This window comes from Pipra filicauda, unplaced genomic scaffold, assembly GCF_003945595.2.
Source record: "Pipra filicauda isolate LSUMZ 115617 unplaced genomic scaffold, ASM394559v2 scaffold116_size3395265_pilon, whole genome shotgun sequence".
Classification (NCBI taxonomy): domain Eukaryota; kingdom Metazoa; phylum Chordata; class Aves; order Passeriformes; family Pipridae; genus Pipra; species Pipra filicauda.
Genome location: NW_024103618.1, coordinates 1,395,961 through 1,415,038, shown reverse-complemented (window position 1 = coordinate 1,415,038; position 19,078 = coordinate 1,395,961). Strand labels below are relative to the sequence as shown.

The window sequence follows — 19,078 nt, the reverse complement described above, 5'->3', positions numbered from 1 at the left end:
AGTTAAATCACTAAGAATTTTCCTGCTATTCAGATGAAATAAAGTTCATAACATAACCAGTGTTTGTCATATTGCTGGCTGAAAAATGTCCAAGAGATTTAGACCCACCTTCCCACATGTAGTAGGATTTAATAGCTTGTTCCTAAGTATCTTTTTCTAGTTCATTGTTTAAAAAATGTACTCTTTTCAACAACAACAACAACAAAATTATTTGAGCTTAAAATTATAAGGAGCATTTGTTTTGCATAAAGACATAAAGTTAGAAGAACCATTTTTCATATAGAATTTAATAATTATTCCAGGAATGTAAGAATCTCTTTACAAATAAATGCTTAAAATTCTTAGTTAATTATATACTCTTGTATTTTATCATATTAGGTTAACATCTTAATTTTCAAGAGGGGCAAGAAGGAGGACCCCAGGAACTACAGCCCTATCAGGCTCGCTTCAGTGGAATGTAAAATCATGGAAGTATTGAAAAAGACCTGGAGGGCAACACAGTCACTGGTCACAGCCAGCACAGCTTCATGAGGGGGAAGTCCTGCTTATCCAACCTGGTGACAAGATAACCCACCTAGTTGATCAAGGGAAGCCAGTTGATGTAATCTTTTTGGACTTCGGCAAAGCTTTTGATACTGTCTCTCACAGGATCCTTCTGGACAAACTGTCCAGCACACAGCTGGATAAACACATCAAACAGTGGGTGAGCAATTGGCTCATGGCTTGAGCACAGAGGTCAATAGTGAATGGGGTAACATCAGACTGGTGACCTGTCACAAGTGGGGTTCCACAGGGCTCCATCAGTGGCCCAGTTCTCTTCAACACCTTCATTAACAACTTGGACGTAGTGCTTGTAGGAATATTTCGTAAGTTTGCCAATAATATTAAATTGTGAGGAGCTGTCAACTCCCTCGAGGGCAGAGAGGCCCTGCAGAGAGACCTTGACAAGTCAGAGAGATGGGCAATCACCAACTGTGTGAAGTTTAACAAGGGCAACCAGATTCGACACCTGGGATGGGGCAACCTTGGTTGTGTATATAGAGTAGGAAACGAGGCTAGAAAGCAGCACTGTGGAAAGGGACCTGTGGATTCTGGTTGAAGGCAAGTTGAATATGAGTCAGCAGTGCCCTGACAGCCAGGAGGGCCAACCATGTCTGGGGGGCATCAGGCAAAGCATTGCCAGCTGGTCAAGAGAGGGGATTGTCCTGCTCTGCTCTGCAACTGGTGCGGTCTCACCTTGAGTATTGTGTGCAGTTTTGGGCACCACAATATAAAAAGAACATTAAACTATTAGAAAGCATCCAAAGGAGGGCCATGAGGATGGTGAAGAGTCTGGAGTGGAAGCCATATGAGGAGCAGTTGAAATCACTTGGTTTGTTCAGCCTGGAGAAGAGGAAACTGAGGGGAGACCTTGCTGTGGTCTTCAACATTGTCACAAGGGGAAGAGGAAGGGCAGGCACTGATCTCTTCACTTGTCACCAGTGAGAGGATTCAAGTAAACGGTATGAGCTGAGTCAGGGGAGGTTTAAGTTAGATATCAGAAAAAGATTTTTCACACAAAGGGTGGTTGAGCACTGCAAGAGACTTCCCAGGGAAGTGGTCACAGCCCCAAGCCTGACAGAGTTCAAGTAGCATTTGGATGACACTCTCAGGCACATGGTGTGACTTTTGGGGTGTCCTGTGCAGGGCTAAGCATTGGACTCGATGATCCTAATGGCTCACTACCAACTCAGTATACTCTATGATTCTATATATCTATAAATCATATATATTGATGCAACAATATCATGCGCTCTTTTCTAGTTTGGAATTCAACAATGTATCTAAGTGGGCATCTATTTTAAACTAAGACAAATTGTTCTTTAATACTTTCAAAAACCTTGTTAGTTAATATGTCAAACTGTTGAATGAATTGGCAGAATAAGTGGATGTAATGATCCCTGTAGGTGACCTTGAACTGTGAAGCCATAAATAGACCATAAATGCCATTTTCAAAATATGACATGGTGTTTTATTCTCAATATACAGCATGCATGGAACTCCAGAAGTGGTTCAAGCAGAGACGATACATTCCCAAACTATACCAGCATTACCATAAGAATAGAATGGGAAATGAATGATAGTTTCTTTAGCTATAATGTCTTAATTAGATATATGTGATGAACTGATTTATATGTGGAAAACTTAAAAAGCAGACTTGTTCCTCCTATCATTTGAACTGCCACAACTTCATGTTTTCACATTTAATGTTTTCATATAAACTGATAACATTTTCAGTAATCCCAAATGAATCTCTTTAATTGATATGTGTTGGTTCCTCAAAAGTTACTGAAAGTTGTGGGAAACAAGTTACTGCAATTTTATGTGCTTAATTTTGTACAGGAATGGTCACACATTCTTCAGCAATTTGTTTCTTATATCCTTCCTTGAGTTCAACACTAATGGTAAAAGTAAGCTTCCCTCAAATATATTAGCATAATTAATGATTTCCTGCTCTAAGTATATACAAATAAAAACTCATTTACAATAAGAAGTATGAATTGCCTCAAACCATAATATAATTTTAATTTAAAATGTGGTTTTCAGCACTCAGTAACTTGTTTCCTTTCCAACAGTAACTGTGATCTCTCTCTTACAGCTTGTGTATCTCTGTATATAGAAATACAATATAAGCCTTCAGTAACAAAACAATGAAGAAATCAAAATGTGGATAGATGGCTCAAATCATACCCCACCGAATATAGCTGCAGCAGTCTGCTCTTATGCAGCAGGCTTTGATTATAACTCTAATTCCTTCTTCACATAGTCTGCCTCCTATATTAATGTGTCAATTCAAGTACTCTTTACTCTTGTCCTACATTTGATTAAAAAAGAAAAAAAATCACATCTGGGCTATATAATTTTAGAATAGGCTCCATTAGTAATTGGTGACCTTGGTTGACCTTATTTTTTGTTTTAGAAATATGCATATTGCATAGCTGAATGAGCTAAAGACCTATTTTCTAAAAGAACATAGAAACGAGGAGAAAGGAGAGCAAGCCTAATCTGAAATCAGTGTGTAACATGCAATCACACAAGAGGGTAGGGAGAACAAGAGGCAGGCATAATACACCAGATGTGGCTAGTGGCAATATTCAAAAACTTCTCTGCAAGTAATATGGATGAATTATCTTCACTTACCCTCATTTCCCTTCACCTTGCAATATATTGCCTATAGAAAGTGGTGTGTAGCTCAGTGTAATGATGAAACTGTATACAGGGGAAAATTCATATATGTAAATTGTGGGCCAAACCTGCACAACTGTGTTGCACCACCACGGGGAAAGTTGCGGTGGGACATACAGTCTGTTTTGCCTTTTTAATTCCTGATTTAGACCCCTGAAATCCTGAGCTTCCCATTCCAGGGTGCTAATGATCATAAAAGGTATTTTGTATACAGATGCAAATGATTGCTTTCATGGTCCTCAGAAAATAAGTACTATCCACAGATGTGAAGGTGGGGAGGCATACCTTCAGAAGCTGTGAAGATTTTCTCTGAGGGTGATTATAGAGGAATGGTTAAGATGTTTGCTTTTGTTTTCCTTCTCCAAAGAGTCTAATCAGACTCACATGGCTTAGGAATAAGAAGTGCAAACAAATCCAAAACAGATGTCAGGTCCCAGCTTTCCTAAATATTCAATTTCTGTTATTCATTGCTGTGGTGTGTGGACTCCTCTGGGAAGTAGTCCACCAAAACATGTTTCTTTACTGATGTCTGGGAGATTTTCACACACTGAAAAAGTTCTACATTTTTCCTTTTTGGGTAACTTTAACCTCAGCAAGAAATTAGTTAATTAATAAATGAAGAGGAGTGAATTAATTATGAATTGAAATGGCAAAGACTGAGATTCTCTGCAAAATTTCTTTGTCATATGTGCGCACACAAACTAGGAAGAAGATAAGGTCATACAGAAATGATTTCAGGGAAGGACAAGGGAGCTGGTGAAGAAACACTTGAAGTAGCAGAGCCTGGGGGAGTTGTTGCTCTGGAGAATTTATGGTATTTGGTTTTGGGGCAAACACTTAACCTGTCACTTGCTTTAAAATGGGAGAAAACACACATGCTTGTACTGATTAGTGAGTTGGAAGTAGAGAGGAAAAGGATAGAGGGGGTGAGATAGTTGCGAGGCTTCCATACATTTAAATTCTGCTTCTAGAAACATAATAGAATTTTAGGGAAAAACATCTCTCTAAGTATATAAAAACTTTTTGAGTAAGAAATATTATGATTCTTATAACATAATGTTCTGAAGGCATGCTTTGAGTTGTTCTTTTTTTGTTGAAAGCATGGTAGAAAATCAGTGGCTGTACAGACTGCAGTACTGGATTTCATTTCAGAGTTTTATATCATTCTATGAAATCAGCTGGCAAAAATGAATTCACATTTACTTGAAAAGGTAGTAGCTCATGTTCCAAAAAAAGGGCTGAAAGACTACCAGATGTATTAAAAATAACAATATGTCAAACAATATAGATATTTAATGACCTGTTTTAGAGACTAATAATTTAGCAGCCTAAGTATAATATTTCTTATGGAAACTTGTATCCATGAGTTCCAAACATTCTAAGTATACGGTGGAGAAAACATTGATTTAGAGTCAAAAGACTGGATATGCAAACAAAAAAAGTATGAGAGTGACAATGTGGAAAGATGTCTGTTAAAATGGGTGAAATAATTTTGTAATTACTGTAAACATGGCAAAATATCTTACCCCTCTCAAGAGTGTCCTTAAAAAGGAATAAAGTGCACAGGGGAATACTAAATGAAAGAAAACCTGTCCAGAAATAGCTTTTCTATTTTGCAATTTTGGCCTTACAGATTGTATTATTCATTATGTTAATTTAACAGGATTTAGAGAGCTTTTTTCCTAGTGGTAGAACGCCTTGGAAAAATATCTTTAGGGGAGACTGAAATTTACCTCCTCCAAACCATTTTGCTTAAGGATTTCGTCATGGAATCTGTCCTTATGTGGTTACAGATGAATCAGGCTTTACTGGAGAGTGAACTACCAGCTATATAATCAGCTTACAGGTGAAGAAGAGCAACAGAAATAGATGGAGTGACATATGGGAAAAGATAAAATGGTGTTAAAAAATGCATAGTTTGCCTTTAGAAATGACTTCATCTGTGATGGGCTTTGATGATAGTTTGCAGCTATTGGGAAAAGTGTGAAATAAAAAGAAGGAAATGAAGTTGTGTGAAACTTAGAGTATTTTTGTTTACACCAAGATTGAATTCAGCCATATGTTTTCTGTAGAGGTAGCTGTACATTCCTTTCGGCCTATATCCACTAGATTTTTAACAAGTTTGTGCTCTGTGAATAAAGAGGGTTTACAGATCTAATATTTCACTAGCTCCTTGCCACCCATATCTCTCTACAGATCACATCTTCATAGGATTTGGAAGTTTGTTATCTTCATTCAACAAATAAGAAGGCTTCCAATGTGACCGCAGGAGCATGTAGGTATCCCAACGCAGGCTTGTGCATCACCTGTAGAGCCCGGAGGAAAGCCATGTGAGGGTTCTATGAAACATGGTACACTGATACTGACTTGTTTAAAGTGGCTTATCAAAGTTTACTCCAGATATGACAGGGCAGGGTATTGAACCGGCTTGACTTCTCATGTCCCGTGTTGATGTTACTGTGTCATACTTCCTCTCTTTAGTTAGACATGTGGTTGTGTTTGGGGCTTGGCATGATGGGAAATACTACTGAGGTGTGAAAGGAATCCTATCCCATATAGAAATATTACTCAATTAAGCACTTGTACAGGCAGAAATTGGTAAGCAGTTAGTCAGAGGTGATGAGTTATCCTGTTCCTATGATGATACCTCATTTTCTCCCGAAGAAACACAGACTCTTTAGCAGCTGGAAATCAATTCATTTCATTGTGAATGCTGCATTACAGCAACATGAGGTTGTAGTCGAAACTGAATTAGTTTCAAATAATATCTGCAGTGTGAACAAGACCTTCCTTCAGCTTTACCTTCAGGCTTCCCTTCTTCCTGCTTTTTCCACTCAATTCTTGTAATTTTGTTGGTATGTGAAGCAGGCTGTTGTTCTCTTCTCAGTGGTGCCAGGTGGTCATCTTTCCTTTGTGGTAGTTTTACTCAAGCTGTTGGCTTCCTGGTATCTGGATCTTTTTTCTCATTAGTTGACTGTTGCTTCATAAATGATTGAGCTGCTGCTTCAGTTGACAGGTCAGTAGACTCCCGGACAACATCAAGTATCTCCTTGAGTTACCTCTCTTCCTCTTGCTGCTTCTGCTTTTTGCTGTGCCTGGTATTCTGGTTCTTCTTCACTGAGATTATTGTTTGAAATAAAAATCTGCATATCCTTGTTGCTTTTATTTCTGATTTTTTGCTGATCTATTACTTTGTGTCCCATTGTATTGTTGGCCTCAAGCTCTAGAATTTTATATAGACAGCTGGGCTATTTTGAATTTTTTATTACATATTTATTGTAAATAGTAAGACAATTGATAATTTTAGGTAGGCCACAGTGGTTAAATTCTGTGTGTTTTCTTTGTGAGAAAGTTTTGGACACTTTTATAGTTTCTGTTCCTGATCAGCTACCTGTGAATCTTTTTGGTTAATGATGTTAACAAAGACTTGAGACTAGATTTTATCATCTATTTCAGAAATGCAATATAGGTAACATAATTAAGCTTCTTGATAAGGAACCAAGATCTGTTTTCAATTGAAAGATATAGGTTAATTAGTACAGAATGTAGATCAGAGACACTGCACTGCAAGACTTTTGTTTTTCAAACTCTGATCTTCAGAAGTCAATGTGTGTTTTTCTATTGACTGTGCCAATGAATGGATGGATAGTGTGTTTTTCAAAATCAGACTTTAAAGTAGACTGCCAGCACTGTTGAATCTTTTAGAAAAAAATTGAAGCCAGAGCATTTTCCTCAGTGTAGAGCATTAGTCATGCATTAATGGGCTTCTCTAAAATTTTCTATCTTTGTCACATGGTTCCATTTTTGTCAAAAAGGACTCAGACTGAGCACTCTGCCTGCTCTCTGTTTGCAAGAAATGTGTCATAAAACTATGATGGCTTCATGTTTGCTTTTAATTATTTCTGTTTAAAGAGGCACACAAGGAATATTCTTAGGCCACTAAACAGCTTTTGTCTTTACATGCATTGTCTGTGTTTGTGAGGTGAAGTGAGGTTGAGATAAAATGCTCCGGGATATAGCAATATTTTATTTTATTTTATATTTATGTATTTAAATTTCATTAATCTTGCATGTGTACTTCATTGTATTACCACTACACTAATAATATGACAGCAATAGCTTATACTAAATTATTAAAACCCCCAGGTTTACAAGGTGATCTTCAGTAGCAGGTTGATATGGAAGGTAACACTGTCTCCATTACTTTCCTGATCACTGTCATGTGACTAAAAGGTTTAAGAGCATAAATCATGTGACATGGGACACCTGAAACCAGTGCATAGCTGTTACACTGGAGGACTAGAAGCCGTGTCCCAAGCCTGCACCTGCTGAGCTTATTTTTTCTTACATTTTTGTTATAGTACTTGAGTGGAGGATCATAACTGCAGCTAAAACCAGGTGGGACCTGGGTGACAAAGTCATCTTTGATTATCTGAGCCTCAGTTTTGTAGTAGGCACTAAGCCAGAAGGAGCCTTGTGACATGCTAGAAGCCAGGGTGTTTTTTGTCTTGAGTCAGTGGGTACCAGCCCATGACTTGGGCATTGGATGGTTGTGTTCCTCTCACCTTTTTGTGTCCCTTCTCATGCTTCTGACTGAATGGCTCTTCCCTTCCTATGCTGAGTGAAATGTCAGCTATTCTTTTGTGCTCTTCCAGAGCTTTCCCAGGACTCAGGAGCTGTCGGAGCTGTCTGCAGTCATTTGTGTGGGAGGTGTGTGAGGGGAATTACGCATTAACTGTGCTGAAATAATTACTGTATTTGACCTGAATAATAATCAAGTGGTATTTTTTGCAAAAAAAAAATAAATTCTGGACAAGGGATAGAAGAATATTTTACTCATTAAACTCTGTACTCAATAATTCCACAAATTATAAAATGCCTTGATGAGAAGAAGCAATTACTTTTAAAAGACGTAGGAAGCACTATTCATGAAATAGGTACCATTTGTTATGATTTTTTGTTCAAAATTTAAAATCAGAATACCGAAGTCTTTGGAGAATAAAATGTTAAGTAATTCTGCAGTCTTATTTTTTTTTTAGATGCTGCAGTTTCCCTGTGTTGCCATGGTAACATACTTTCTGTATAATTGCCAGGCTGCCTTACAGTGATGCAAATAAGTAAAGAAGTTGTCACATGGTATGACCTAGGCTTATATTTGAGTGGAGATTTATTGCCCACAGAGCAGTAATAACACCAAAGATATCTGTCACCTGCAGAATAAGGAATTACATGTTGCTGAAGTGCTGCAGAAACAAATGGCAGTGAATGTGAAGTGCTGGGCCTAGCTGTTACACAGAAGGACTAGAAGCCCTCCCCCAAGCCTGCTCCTGCTGAGTTTATTTTTTTTTATGCTTTTCTTATGGTACATGAGTAGAGAATCAGAACTGCAGCTAACACTAGCCCTAAGCATGTTATTTAGGAATTTAACTTGTCTTGGAGATACAAAAAGTCTGGAGCAAAGAAATTTGCAAAGAAAGAGTCATAGCTTTGACAATTACCAGCAAAATTTTGCCCCTTCTCCAAGAGTAATTAGTGTTGGCATCCGAAGAACTCCTCTCAAAAAAAGAGTAAAAAAAGGGGGAAAGGAAGGGGGAAGGGAGAAAAGAGAAAACCAAAAGGGAACCGAGACAATAAAAAGTTTTCCTTAGTTTCTGTTTGAAAGTCAGTGCTTACGTCTTGAACACCCCTTCAGAAATTTTTGATGTGAAACACAAATCCCAGTGGTTCCTGGAAATATCCCCTTCCAAGAATACTTCTCTTGGCCAAGCTTTCAGCCCTCAGTCCTCAATGTACTGTGATGTGCTACTCCATAAGGAAGAAAGCACTGCAGGGATGTCTTCGTGATGAGACCTGGGCATTTCTGACTAGCAACCTGAGAGTGCTCATCACCATATTCAGTTCAGGCAGAAAATATGTTTCTTTAAATACAGATTTTAAAACATAAAAGTCAGAAAAGGAAAAAAAAAAAGACAAAACCAACAGCCCACCAAAAAAATGCTGTTCTGCATCAGTCTTAACACTAGTTGCTCCAAATCAGCCATTCTAGGGACACTGGAACTAGCTCAGATGTCCTGTATAACACTTACTCAGAGGTTTTTGTGTCTAATGAGCCCTCTTTGTTCCTTAGTTAAGGATGGATTCTGCTAAAGCTCTCTCTTTCACTGCCTCAGCACCTCTGCTATGATAGGTGCTGGAGGATTACCTTATTCTTCTACATAAGACTGTTTATATTGTTTGTTGTTGGGGTTTTTTCAGCAATTCTTTCTGGAAGATCTTCTGTTGGTCTTTGTTAAAACCATATTGTCCGTAGAGTGAGTTTCTCCTCCTTTGTTTTCTTAAGTATGGCTGTGAAGTTATGTGCTCTCTTGTGAGGCTGCTTGGACACCAGTAGTAAGCAGGATGGTTTCTCACCCCTCGCTACCAAGGGTTAGGTTTATCTTCTCCTTCCCTTCAAATCTGCTTCTTATTTATTAGAATTGTAGCAATCTCACACAGATATCCACTATGTTCCTTAATTAGACTTCCTGGCTTCTGGCTCTTTCTGCAAGTTATTTTAAGGCTGTAAGAGAACTTCATCTTCCTAGATTAGGAGGAGGATTCATTGTTCATGCATAACAGAGGGTTTGTAACTTCCTACTTACCATTTGCTTCTTTCTCAGAGAAAATAATATAAATAAAAAATCTGACCTCTTCTGCTTTCTGTTTGTCTAGGAAAGGTCTTGTCATTGCAATATGTATCATTGTAAATTGTGAGTTAGTATGGCCACATAATGGTGGTTTTCTCCATACAAAAGTGATGTGGAATAAAATAGTAAAAGTACAAAGTAGAAGAGCTGCTATCCATAAAACTACAGAATAGATTCAAATTGCATATAGCCCATAGCCTCACGGGAACCATAATAATATTTTTTCCTCATTTTATTTTTTTTTTTAGGAGAAAAGTATGGTAATTGAGAATTTCAAATCATAATTGGATTTCAAGAGTCAGTTTTTGCCTTCACAGTATGGTTGGTCTTTGCACTATCCTTCTTGCAGGAATGGATTATCAGCTGGAATGGCAGAATGCAAAAAGCAATATCTGAGCATATCTGATAGATATTACCTAAGAACAACTGTTATCCATCCCTTCTGTGCAGAAATTGTGAAAACATCACTACAAATACTCTGAGCATACAAACTGAAGTCCATATACTTATGCCTCTGAGACTCATCGTAGGATAATTCAATTTTTATTATTCAGGACACTCAGTTGTATCAAAACCAGATTCTTCCTTCTTACTGGTCCTAGAACTGTGACGTTTAAAAAAATTATGCTAATTGTCACTGAATAAAAATGACTATGTCCATATTAATTCTCTATTAAGCTTGCTTTAAAACTCTAGTTATTTTAGATGTAAGAGTTACAAGAAAAAAGTCTTTGAAGGTTCTGTATGTGCCACCATTTAAACAAGAAAATCACTGCAATTCAGAATGCTTCTCATTATAACATTTTACATATCACGTTAAAAAGAATATGTAAGTTGTTTGAAGGAGTAATGATTTTGTTGTTGTCTTTAAAATGGCATGTTGGTCTACTACTCCTACCCAATGCTAGTAATAAAGATAATAGTCTATAATTGGTATGTCCAATAAAATGCTTTGAAATGGGAACACATAAAATTATTGTGTGAAGACAATAACCTCAGTAAGGTAGATGAAGACTTGCTTATATGAGTCTGTTGGGGAAAAAAAGTATTTCAAATATAATAAAGGACTTTTAAATTACAAGCTAAGTTTCTTTCCTTCCCTTTCTGATTATGTTTGGTTTTACCCTTTTTCACATTCTCTCTATTTTGTATTTTTACAACCTCTATTGTTCAAATGAGCCACTGATACTTAAAAGCCTGAGGGAAAATATGAGACATTCTCAACTTATGCCAACTCTTGTTTCATCCTCAACACACAAGCAAAGAAATACTCTTCTCTCCCTACTATTTCTAAAATAAATAAAAAAAACCCCTCCCTGTTATTTATTTTTTTATTTTGTGAAATCAACTTAAATTTCCATTAGTCATCCCATTGAAAATGATGAAGAAAAGCTATGGATTTCCAGCCTGAAAATTATATCAATACTTTTTTAGATATCTTTCATGGGACTTCAGTGTATGAGATGCACTCTTAGGAACAGAGTACCTGACACACACACAAAATAAGTGTGTGTGCTTATCTCCCACATCACTTTGGTTCTGCCACTTTTGAGGACGTGAATGCAGAAAAGAAATCCAGTATCTCAGGAGTTCTTTCCCTGCTGTTCCTATCAAAGTGCTACTAGTCTTGGGCATATTACAATGACAGCTTGTTTCCATGCTTGTAACCCCTTCTGCAAACTGAGCAGGAAACTATTTCTTACAAAGTCGTCTCCCTGGGGTGTCCTAAAGATTAATTGCTGTAAGTGCAGTTCCTGGAACACATAAAGTTCCTATAAGCATCCATCATTAAATGTTATATCCCCTCAAGTACTTAACCATATTAGCTTTTTTTACTTAAGTAGCCCCAGTGAAATCTGTTTCTATTAATTATTTTCACTATTTGCCACTATTCTTAAACACAAGTTAAATGGCTTTGGCTGTGGGAAAGCAAATTCATGAGACAGCTGCTTTCTTCTGTATTTAAAGTAAACATAGCACTGTCTTTTTGCATTACTTTATTCAATTACGTTTATCTTTGTCAATGAATTTTTTACTCCAGTGATTTTCTGACTCTTATTTTCCTTAACAGGGGAGGTACTTAAAAATATTGGAAGTACCAAAACTGTACAAAACCAAGAGCAGAGAAATAAAGAAGAAAATCAAAAAGCATCAAGCATCCTTGCAACTTGCAGAAGTCTCACAATTTCTGTACCAGTTTGAAGAATAAGAAAGGTGGATGTGGCAATGAGGATTTCAGGAAGCTATGACTTGAGCTGACATGCAAAAAATAGGTATGTTTTTTAAACCAATTCCATTAATTTCTAATCAGTTTAGTATTCAATTAAAAAATTGCTCAGAAGGCTGTTCTTAAAGCTCACATTCCTTATCTACCATTTTTCTACTCTTTCTATTCACTGGAGCTGCCTCCTCTCTCCAAGTGTAGTCTTACATATGCAAACCTAGAAATTCCCTGTCCTGGAGTCCTGTAGGCAGAAGGTTCAATTCCCTGAATTTTTCTGATTTCCTATTAGTATTCCTAGCGTATATACAAAGGTGTCTAAACATAATGAATACATTTTACAAAAACAAGTCAACCCATCCTCTTGTTCCCACTATCTTTTCACTAAACAAGTTGCAGTGACTCCCTCCATTAAGTAAATAGAATTTAAACAACTTATTTGGTTTAATCTGCAAGAACAGATAGGTAGAGAGCTAATGTGATGATCTAAATGAATTTCTCACCAACAGGGAAGGTACTTTATACCAGCTGCTGATGTGGTTGCATTCCTATCTTAGGGGCTTTTCTTTATTTCATTTTCCTTAACAATTTATTTTGTAGTATTAGCAATGTCAGGGTAACTCCAAATTTAGGAGTGTCGTCTCTCCTTATTTAAAGTAAATAAATACATAGATAAGTGTCATCAAGAAGCCAGTTCATTACTTAAGACATTCACAGCTAGACCAAGACAATCCTGATTCCTGCTGTATTTGAAACATTCCAACCAAGATGTACTTGATATCTTCCTTGTCTTAAGAAGCACTTACCAGTATTAGAAGCTAATTAAGGCTAAATTCGTTATTATATCTAAGCATGTTCCTTAGCTGGGGGACACACAGTTCTACTAATTCCACATTCTGATTCAGAATCACAGAATATTCTGAACTGGAAGGGACCCACAAGGATCATTGAGTCCAGCTTTCAAGGTCAGGGATCAAACCCACAACCTTGGCATTATTAGTACCAGGCTCTAACCAACTGAGCTAATATCAGGGTACTTGTAGCCTTAAATTTGAGTACCTTGCTGAATCAGAACAAATTATGAAGCTTCTAGAAGGGAAAAAATTCATTTGCTCTAAATGAAAGAATTCACAACATAGATTTTGATTTCAGGAAAAACATACGTTCCTTTTCCACCCCAATGAAAAAACCCAACATATTACACTTGCCAAGTACCAGAGAGATATTAAGGACTTATTATTTTCAAATTTAAAATCTACCTTTGATTTATCTTTGTTCAAAGCCTTGGAGCTGTAATAAATTGTTGAATGATCTTATCTGGCTTCTGATATGTCCTTGGCAAGGACATATATAGCAGGCAAATTAAAATCTAGGACTTTTTGTAGGAGAACTCTTATCCTGGGATTCTGTAAATAAATATCTTGTCTGGGAATTTAAACTAGCTAAATTCATGTATCAAACTGTTCATGTACCAGAATATGACAAAATGCTGAGCATATGAAGCTGCCCAGAAATTACGGGTGTTTGATACACCAGGGATCACAACCCACATTTTTCTGTACAAGCAGTGATAGATTACTATGCAGCCAATGCACAAGATTCAAGAATATAAAGCAGAAGGAGAACTTCCCCACCTCCCAAAGAATCATACAAAATAATCAGATGCTTTAAGCATTGTTCCCCACTGTCCATCTGCTGCATAACACTGTTTTTTTCATGCATTCCCTCCTTTTTTTTTTCCATTCCAGAGTATCTAGCATTGTAACAAGGGCAGTCATCATCTGTCTCCCAGCAGCAAAAACTGCAAAGCAGATGAAAGCTACCAAGTTACTGAGGCTGCCAAGAATTGGCCTGGGTGAAAATAGCCACAGTATCTCATTTACTACACACTAAAATGACTGCACCAAGAATGTACTAACTACAGATGTGGAAGATGGAAAGATCTATGTCTTTCATGAGTCTTGGAAATCTCGTGCTTTGCCTGGATCTGATCATTTTCCTCTCAGACCAAAAGCCTTAATGACTCAGAAGACCCTAAAATTAATCTTTCCAATTTATCTGTAATTCTTCCATGGCAGTTTTAAAATTATACTGTATGTACAATTTTACTGCTCTCAGATCACCTTGTTTGAGTGTGGATGTGGTTCTCTTGTGGCAAGCTAGAATTTGATCAAAAGAGCATGCAATTCACAGTTCTTCAGCAAAATGTTAAGCTACAGGTTTAGTGGCAATTCTGGGATCTCTGGCTAAATTAGGTTTCCCAGTAGGAATCTCTATGAATTCCAAATATATTCATATATATTAGCAGAAATGAAAGATGTAGGAAATAAGGATTTCAGCACCATTAATTAGAATTGATACATTATTTTTGATTTTAGAGTTTAAGTTTGTGCCCTTATACAAATTTATTAAAGAATATTCCGTTGTTTTTGAAGGGTACTTTAATAGGGTGATCTGTTCTCTGTACACATAATGGCATCTGGGACCAGCAAAACCTAATCAAGTCCTGCCATTTCTAAGAAATCAAATTCTGGGAAACATCACTGGACTTGTCTGGGATGGTGAAAGAAAGAGAATACATATCTCTTAATGTTGTGATTATCTGCCCATTAAAAGACATATTTTTACAACAGAAGGTAGTTTAAGATCAGGAGAAACTTGTGATGACTTTCTCTTTGAAGTACTTTATGCATAAGTTGAGGTTATAGATGGATTTAGTCTAATGTAGCTCTTTTTTTAAGCATTATAAGTTGTGGTGTTAGAAACTTCTTTTCCTCTCATGACTTACTCATCACAGTGGTTCACTAGCTGATGACAACGATCATATGTAACCCTTCAGGCACTGAGTCACTCTGGAAATGTGGATTTCCCGTCTTCTTCTTGAGAGAATAACATGTTGAAAAGGCCAAATAAAGAAGATGGGGGGATAGTTTTTAACAGTATGTTTTTTAGGATATCAGTAGGAGAGAAATTATGATTCTGAAACTTAGGGTTGGCATCCCAAATAGCTTTGGCCTTACAAAGTATTAACTTAATCTCTGAATATCTCCCTCTGGGACAGCAATGACTTGCGTTAGGGGTGTTAGATACTTCCACCAATAGACCGAGAGCCTTTACAAGTCCTGTGAACTCAATCATTTACGTTAACAAGGAAGTGCAGATAGATTACATGTGATTGCCCATTAGGCTAAATATTCCTACAAGCAAGCAAAAAATCCCAGGTGGCTGATATTTTTAAATAAATAATATAGAAAGATTGTGAACTACAGTGGTCAGACTATGGTCCGACTATTTACTAAGTCTACAAAAAAATGTCATGGCATGTTTTGGGCACAAAATCCATTCTGGAAAATTGATATTTTTGCTCTTGGGTGTACTAGAAGGCATCCTATCCTGTGGCTTTTCTGGTCATAATAGATGAAATAAGCTCTTACTATTCATGGATTTTTTTCCTGTCTGTTGTGTAAAAATAGGTTTATTGCTTGTATCTTGATATACAGCTTTCCTCAGCCTTCGACTCTATTCACAAATGCGGGTGAAATAAAGCAAACACAGGATAAACAAAGCCAGAAATGCACACATTTAGATTATGAATCCCATTTCTGCAAGGTATGGAGCCTGTTCCTTAAGCTGCCAGAATTAATTGGAATCAATGGAAACATAGAATCATGGAATCATAGATAATGCTGAGTTGGAAGGGATCCATTAGGATCATCAAGTCCAATTCCTGGCCCTGCACAGGACACACCAAGAGTCAAATCATGTACCTGAGAGCATCGTCCAAACACTTCTTGAACTCTGTCAGGCTTGGTGCTGTGACCACTTCCCTGGGGAGACTGTTCCAGTGCCCAACCACCCTCTGAGTGAAGAATATCCAACCTAATATCTTTTTCTAATATCCAACCTAAACCTCCCCTGACACAGCCTCATCCTGTTTCATTGAGTCCTCTGACTGGTCAGAAGAGTGAGGAGATCCATCCGTGTCCCTCCGTTTCCCTCACGAGGAAGTTGTAACTACAATGAAGTCTCCCCTCAGTCTCCTCTTCTGCAGGCTGAACAAACTCAGCCACTCCTCATAAGGCTTCCCCTTAGGATCTTCGTAGGTGAGATTCTGTCCTGATACTGGGCTGAAAAGAAAGGTCACTGTGGCTAGACTTCAGTTAATGAGAAACAAATTCTCCAGAAGAGAAATAAAAAATATGACTTGGTAGGTAAGTTCCTTTATACACAACAGTTTGTGAACACATAATTAAACACTTACTCGACTGTGGGTTTGATTTATGGCAGACCAACTCAGGGATATATAATCAAGTTCCACTCTTGCCTATTTAATTGATTGATGAGAAAGTAACTTGCTGTAATTTAATAAAATTGAAAGCAACAAACATTTTCAAAGTGTTGTTATTTGTCTTGGGATATTGATCATAAAATATGCAAGACGACCCTCAGTACTTGCTGGATTCAAAGACCCAAGCTGCCTTTTATGCATGGCTTCTTCTTTTTTTCCCCATAGTACATCTAAAAAACTTGTTGTTCTCTTGTTTTCAACAGGGACTTAACATTTTCAGGCCTTGACTCTTATACATTGTGAGCACTCAAACTGCTTTATTGGCTTTATCCCCCTAGATTCCCATAATTTTCTCCCTTTCGCCAGAAAAAATTATGGCTGCTAATGTCATCTCTCTCGTCTGTGTCTGTGAATCTAGTGCTACTACTCTTTCTTGGAATCCCCATATCCACTACTCTCAATATCAACATCCAGAGCAATTTTTAAATGGATTAAGCATCAAGGAGAAAAATCATTACCGTTCTTCATTTCTTAAGACATTTGTAAATGTAACTCAAATTCTTTGTGCAAGCATTTTATTGTATGTGATGTAAGGCTGTGATTAATGAAGAAATTGTTGAGTCAAAAGAATCATAGAATCAGCTGGGTTGGAAGTGACCTCTGAGATCATCAAGTCCAACCCTTGATCCACTACCACCGTGGTTACTAGACCATGGCACTAAGCGCCACATCCAGTCTCATCTTAAAAACCTCCAGGGATGGAGAATCCACCACTTCCCTGGGCAGCCCATTCCAATGCCTGATTACCCTCTCTGTAAAGAATGTCTTCCTAATATCTAACCTAAACCTCCCCTGGCACAGCTTAAGACCGTGCCCTCTTGTCTTGCTGATAGCTGCCTGGGAGAAGAGACCAACCCCCACCTGGCTACAACCTCCTTTCAGGGAGTTGTAGAGAGTGATGAGGTCTCCCTTGAGCCTCCTCTTCTCCAGACTAAACAACATCCTCAGAGCAGAAACCTTATATCCTCTGGTGACACAAAACTTGCTGTGTTTTTTAAGTGAACACTGCACAGTATCATTAGGGCTTCATTGCAAAATATTTCTGTATATTGTTCGATTATAGAGAAGAAATATAATTATGGTATCTGGAAAGAAGTAGCTGAGGGACATACTCAGTTTATTCTTGATCTTAGAGAAAGATACAAAGAAATGTTTGCCACTGTCTTTGCCTTTTGAAAGGGATTTGGTGTATTTTTGTATTATTTTTACTTTGCAAACTTCCTTCTTAGAACAAATTTCATTGTTATAAAGCCATGTTGGTAGAGGACAGCCCTCGTGCTGGTAGCTTTGTTAAATTAGAATGGCTGAGTGTGCCTCTTATGTCTTGGCAGTGAGGATACCTTGCACTACTACAAGAGATGTTGTGGATGCCCCATGCCTGGAGTGTTCAAGGCCAGGTTGGATGGAGCTCTGAGCAACCTGGTGTAGTGGAAGGTGTTCCTGCCCTTGGTGGGGGGTTTGGAAACAGATGATCTTTAAGGTTCCTTCCAACCCAAGACATTTTTGGGTTCTATGATTCTATGATATGCTAGTGCTCAGTGTAAAATTATCAGCAGTAGCATCTATAGTGGAAGGTGGTAGAAGTGGGAAGGCATGAATAGGGAAATGCAACAAAGCAATTTCAAGATGAAGTTAAAAATCCTTTTTAGAGAAAGATCCAAACAAGGTGAGTGGGGGCAATAAAATCTGCAGCATAAGGGTAGCAAGGATTAGCATTGCCTACCAGCTATTCATTTTGGTATTATAGAGATACAGAAATTATAGCTGTGTTGCAAACCATGCACAGGGAGCAATTAGTGCTAAAGGATAAAAATAACATAAATCAAAGAAAGGTGTTTGGAATCCAATCTAACTTCAGAAACTGTTCTTCCTCTAACTAGCTAAATTGAGTCAGCTATTAATAATGCAGTGACCTTCTGAGAGATTCAGCCCATAGAAGTGATTTACTCTCAATGTGCCCAGAAAGCAGCATTCTAAAAGGATGAGCAAAAATTTCAGACTACAGAGGTTTTTTGCTGCTTATGTAGTTATGGTTCCCTCACTGGATAGGAAGCAGCAGGTATATGCTGGAATCTTACTTTGACAGGAGATTCAAAGTAAGACTGGATAGACAGAAGATCCTGAGAAATAGAAAGTACTCCAGTTTCAAATTGATCCATGTATCTGAGTCTATTTATCGATAGTATTTTCAGGTCTTGAGGAATAAATTATTCTCCACACTGCAGGAAAAAAACCCAAACCAAGCAGAACCAAACAACAAAACCAGTGAAATGAAACCACCAAAAAAAAAAAAAAAAAGCAACACCTCCCCCAAAAAAAACCCAAAAAACCAAAACAAACCCAAAAAACCTGTTTCTGCTTGTGTCATGTTGTATGTAACTAGTAGATATTGCTATGTCCAACATATATCTGTTGAATAAAAATCCTCTTGGCTGGGAGTACATTTGGTAGTACAGCTGAGCCTGTCAAATGGCTGCTGGCTGACACAAAGGTCAGTCCTGCTCCTCCTTCTGCCTCCCGGTTAAGCACCTTCCTTTTTGGGTTCCAGCATATGCTCACCATTATGGGGTCCTATTCAATGGTGAATTTATTCAGGGA

At 37.7% G+C, this 19,078-nt stretch overlaps 1 protein-coding gene across 1 annotated transcript in view; it reads left to right on the top strand.

Annotated features, from left to right (window-relative positions):
- Positions 1-398, top strand: part of GABRA4 (gamma-aminobutyric acid type A receptor subunit alpha4) — a 119,244-nt gene extending 118,846 nt beyond the window's left edge. The window contains exon 10 of the mRNA XM_039384941.1: positions 379-398. Within this exon, the coding sequence (XP_039240875.1) occupies positions 379-383 (5 nt within the window). The 3' untranslated portion in view covers positions 384-398. The remainder of the gene's footprint in view (positions 1-378) is intronic.
- Positions 399-19,078: the final 18,680 nt, after the last annotated feature.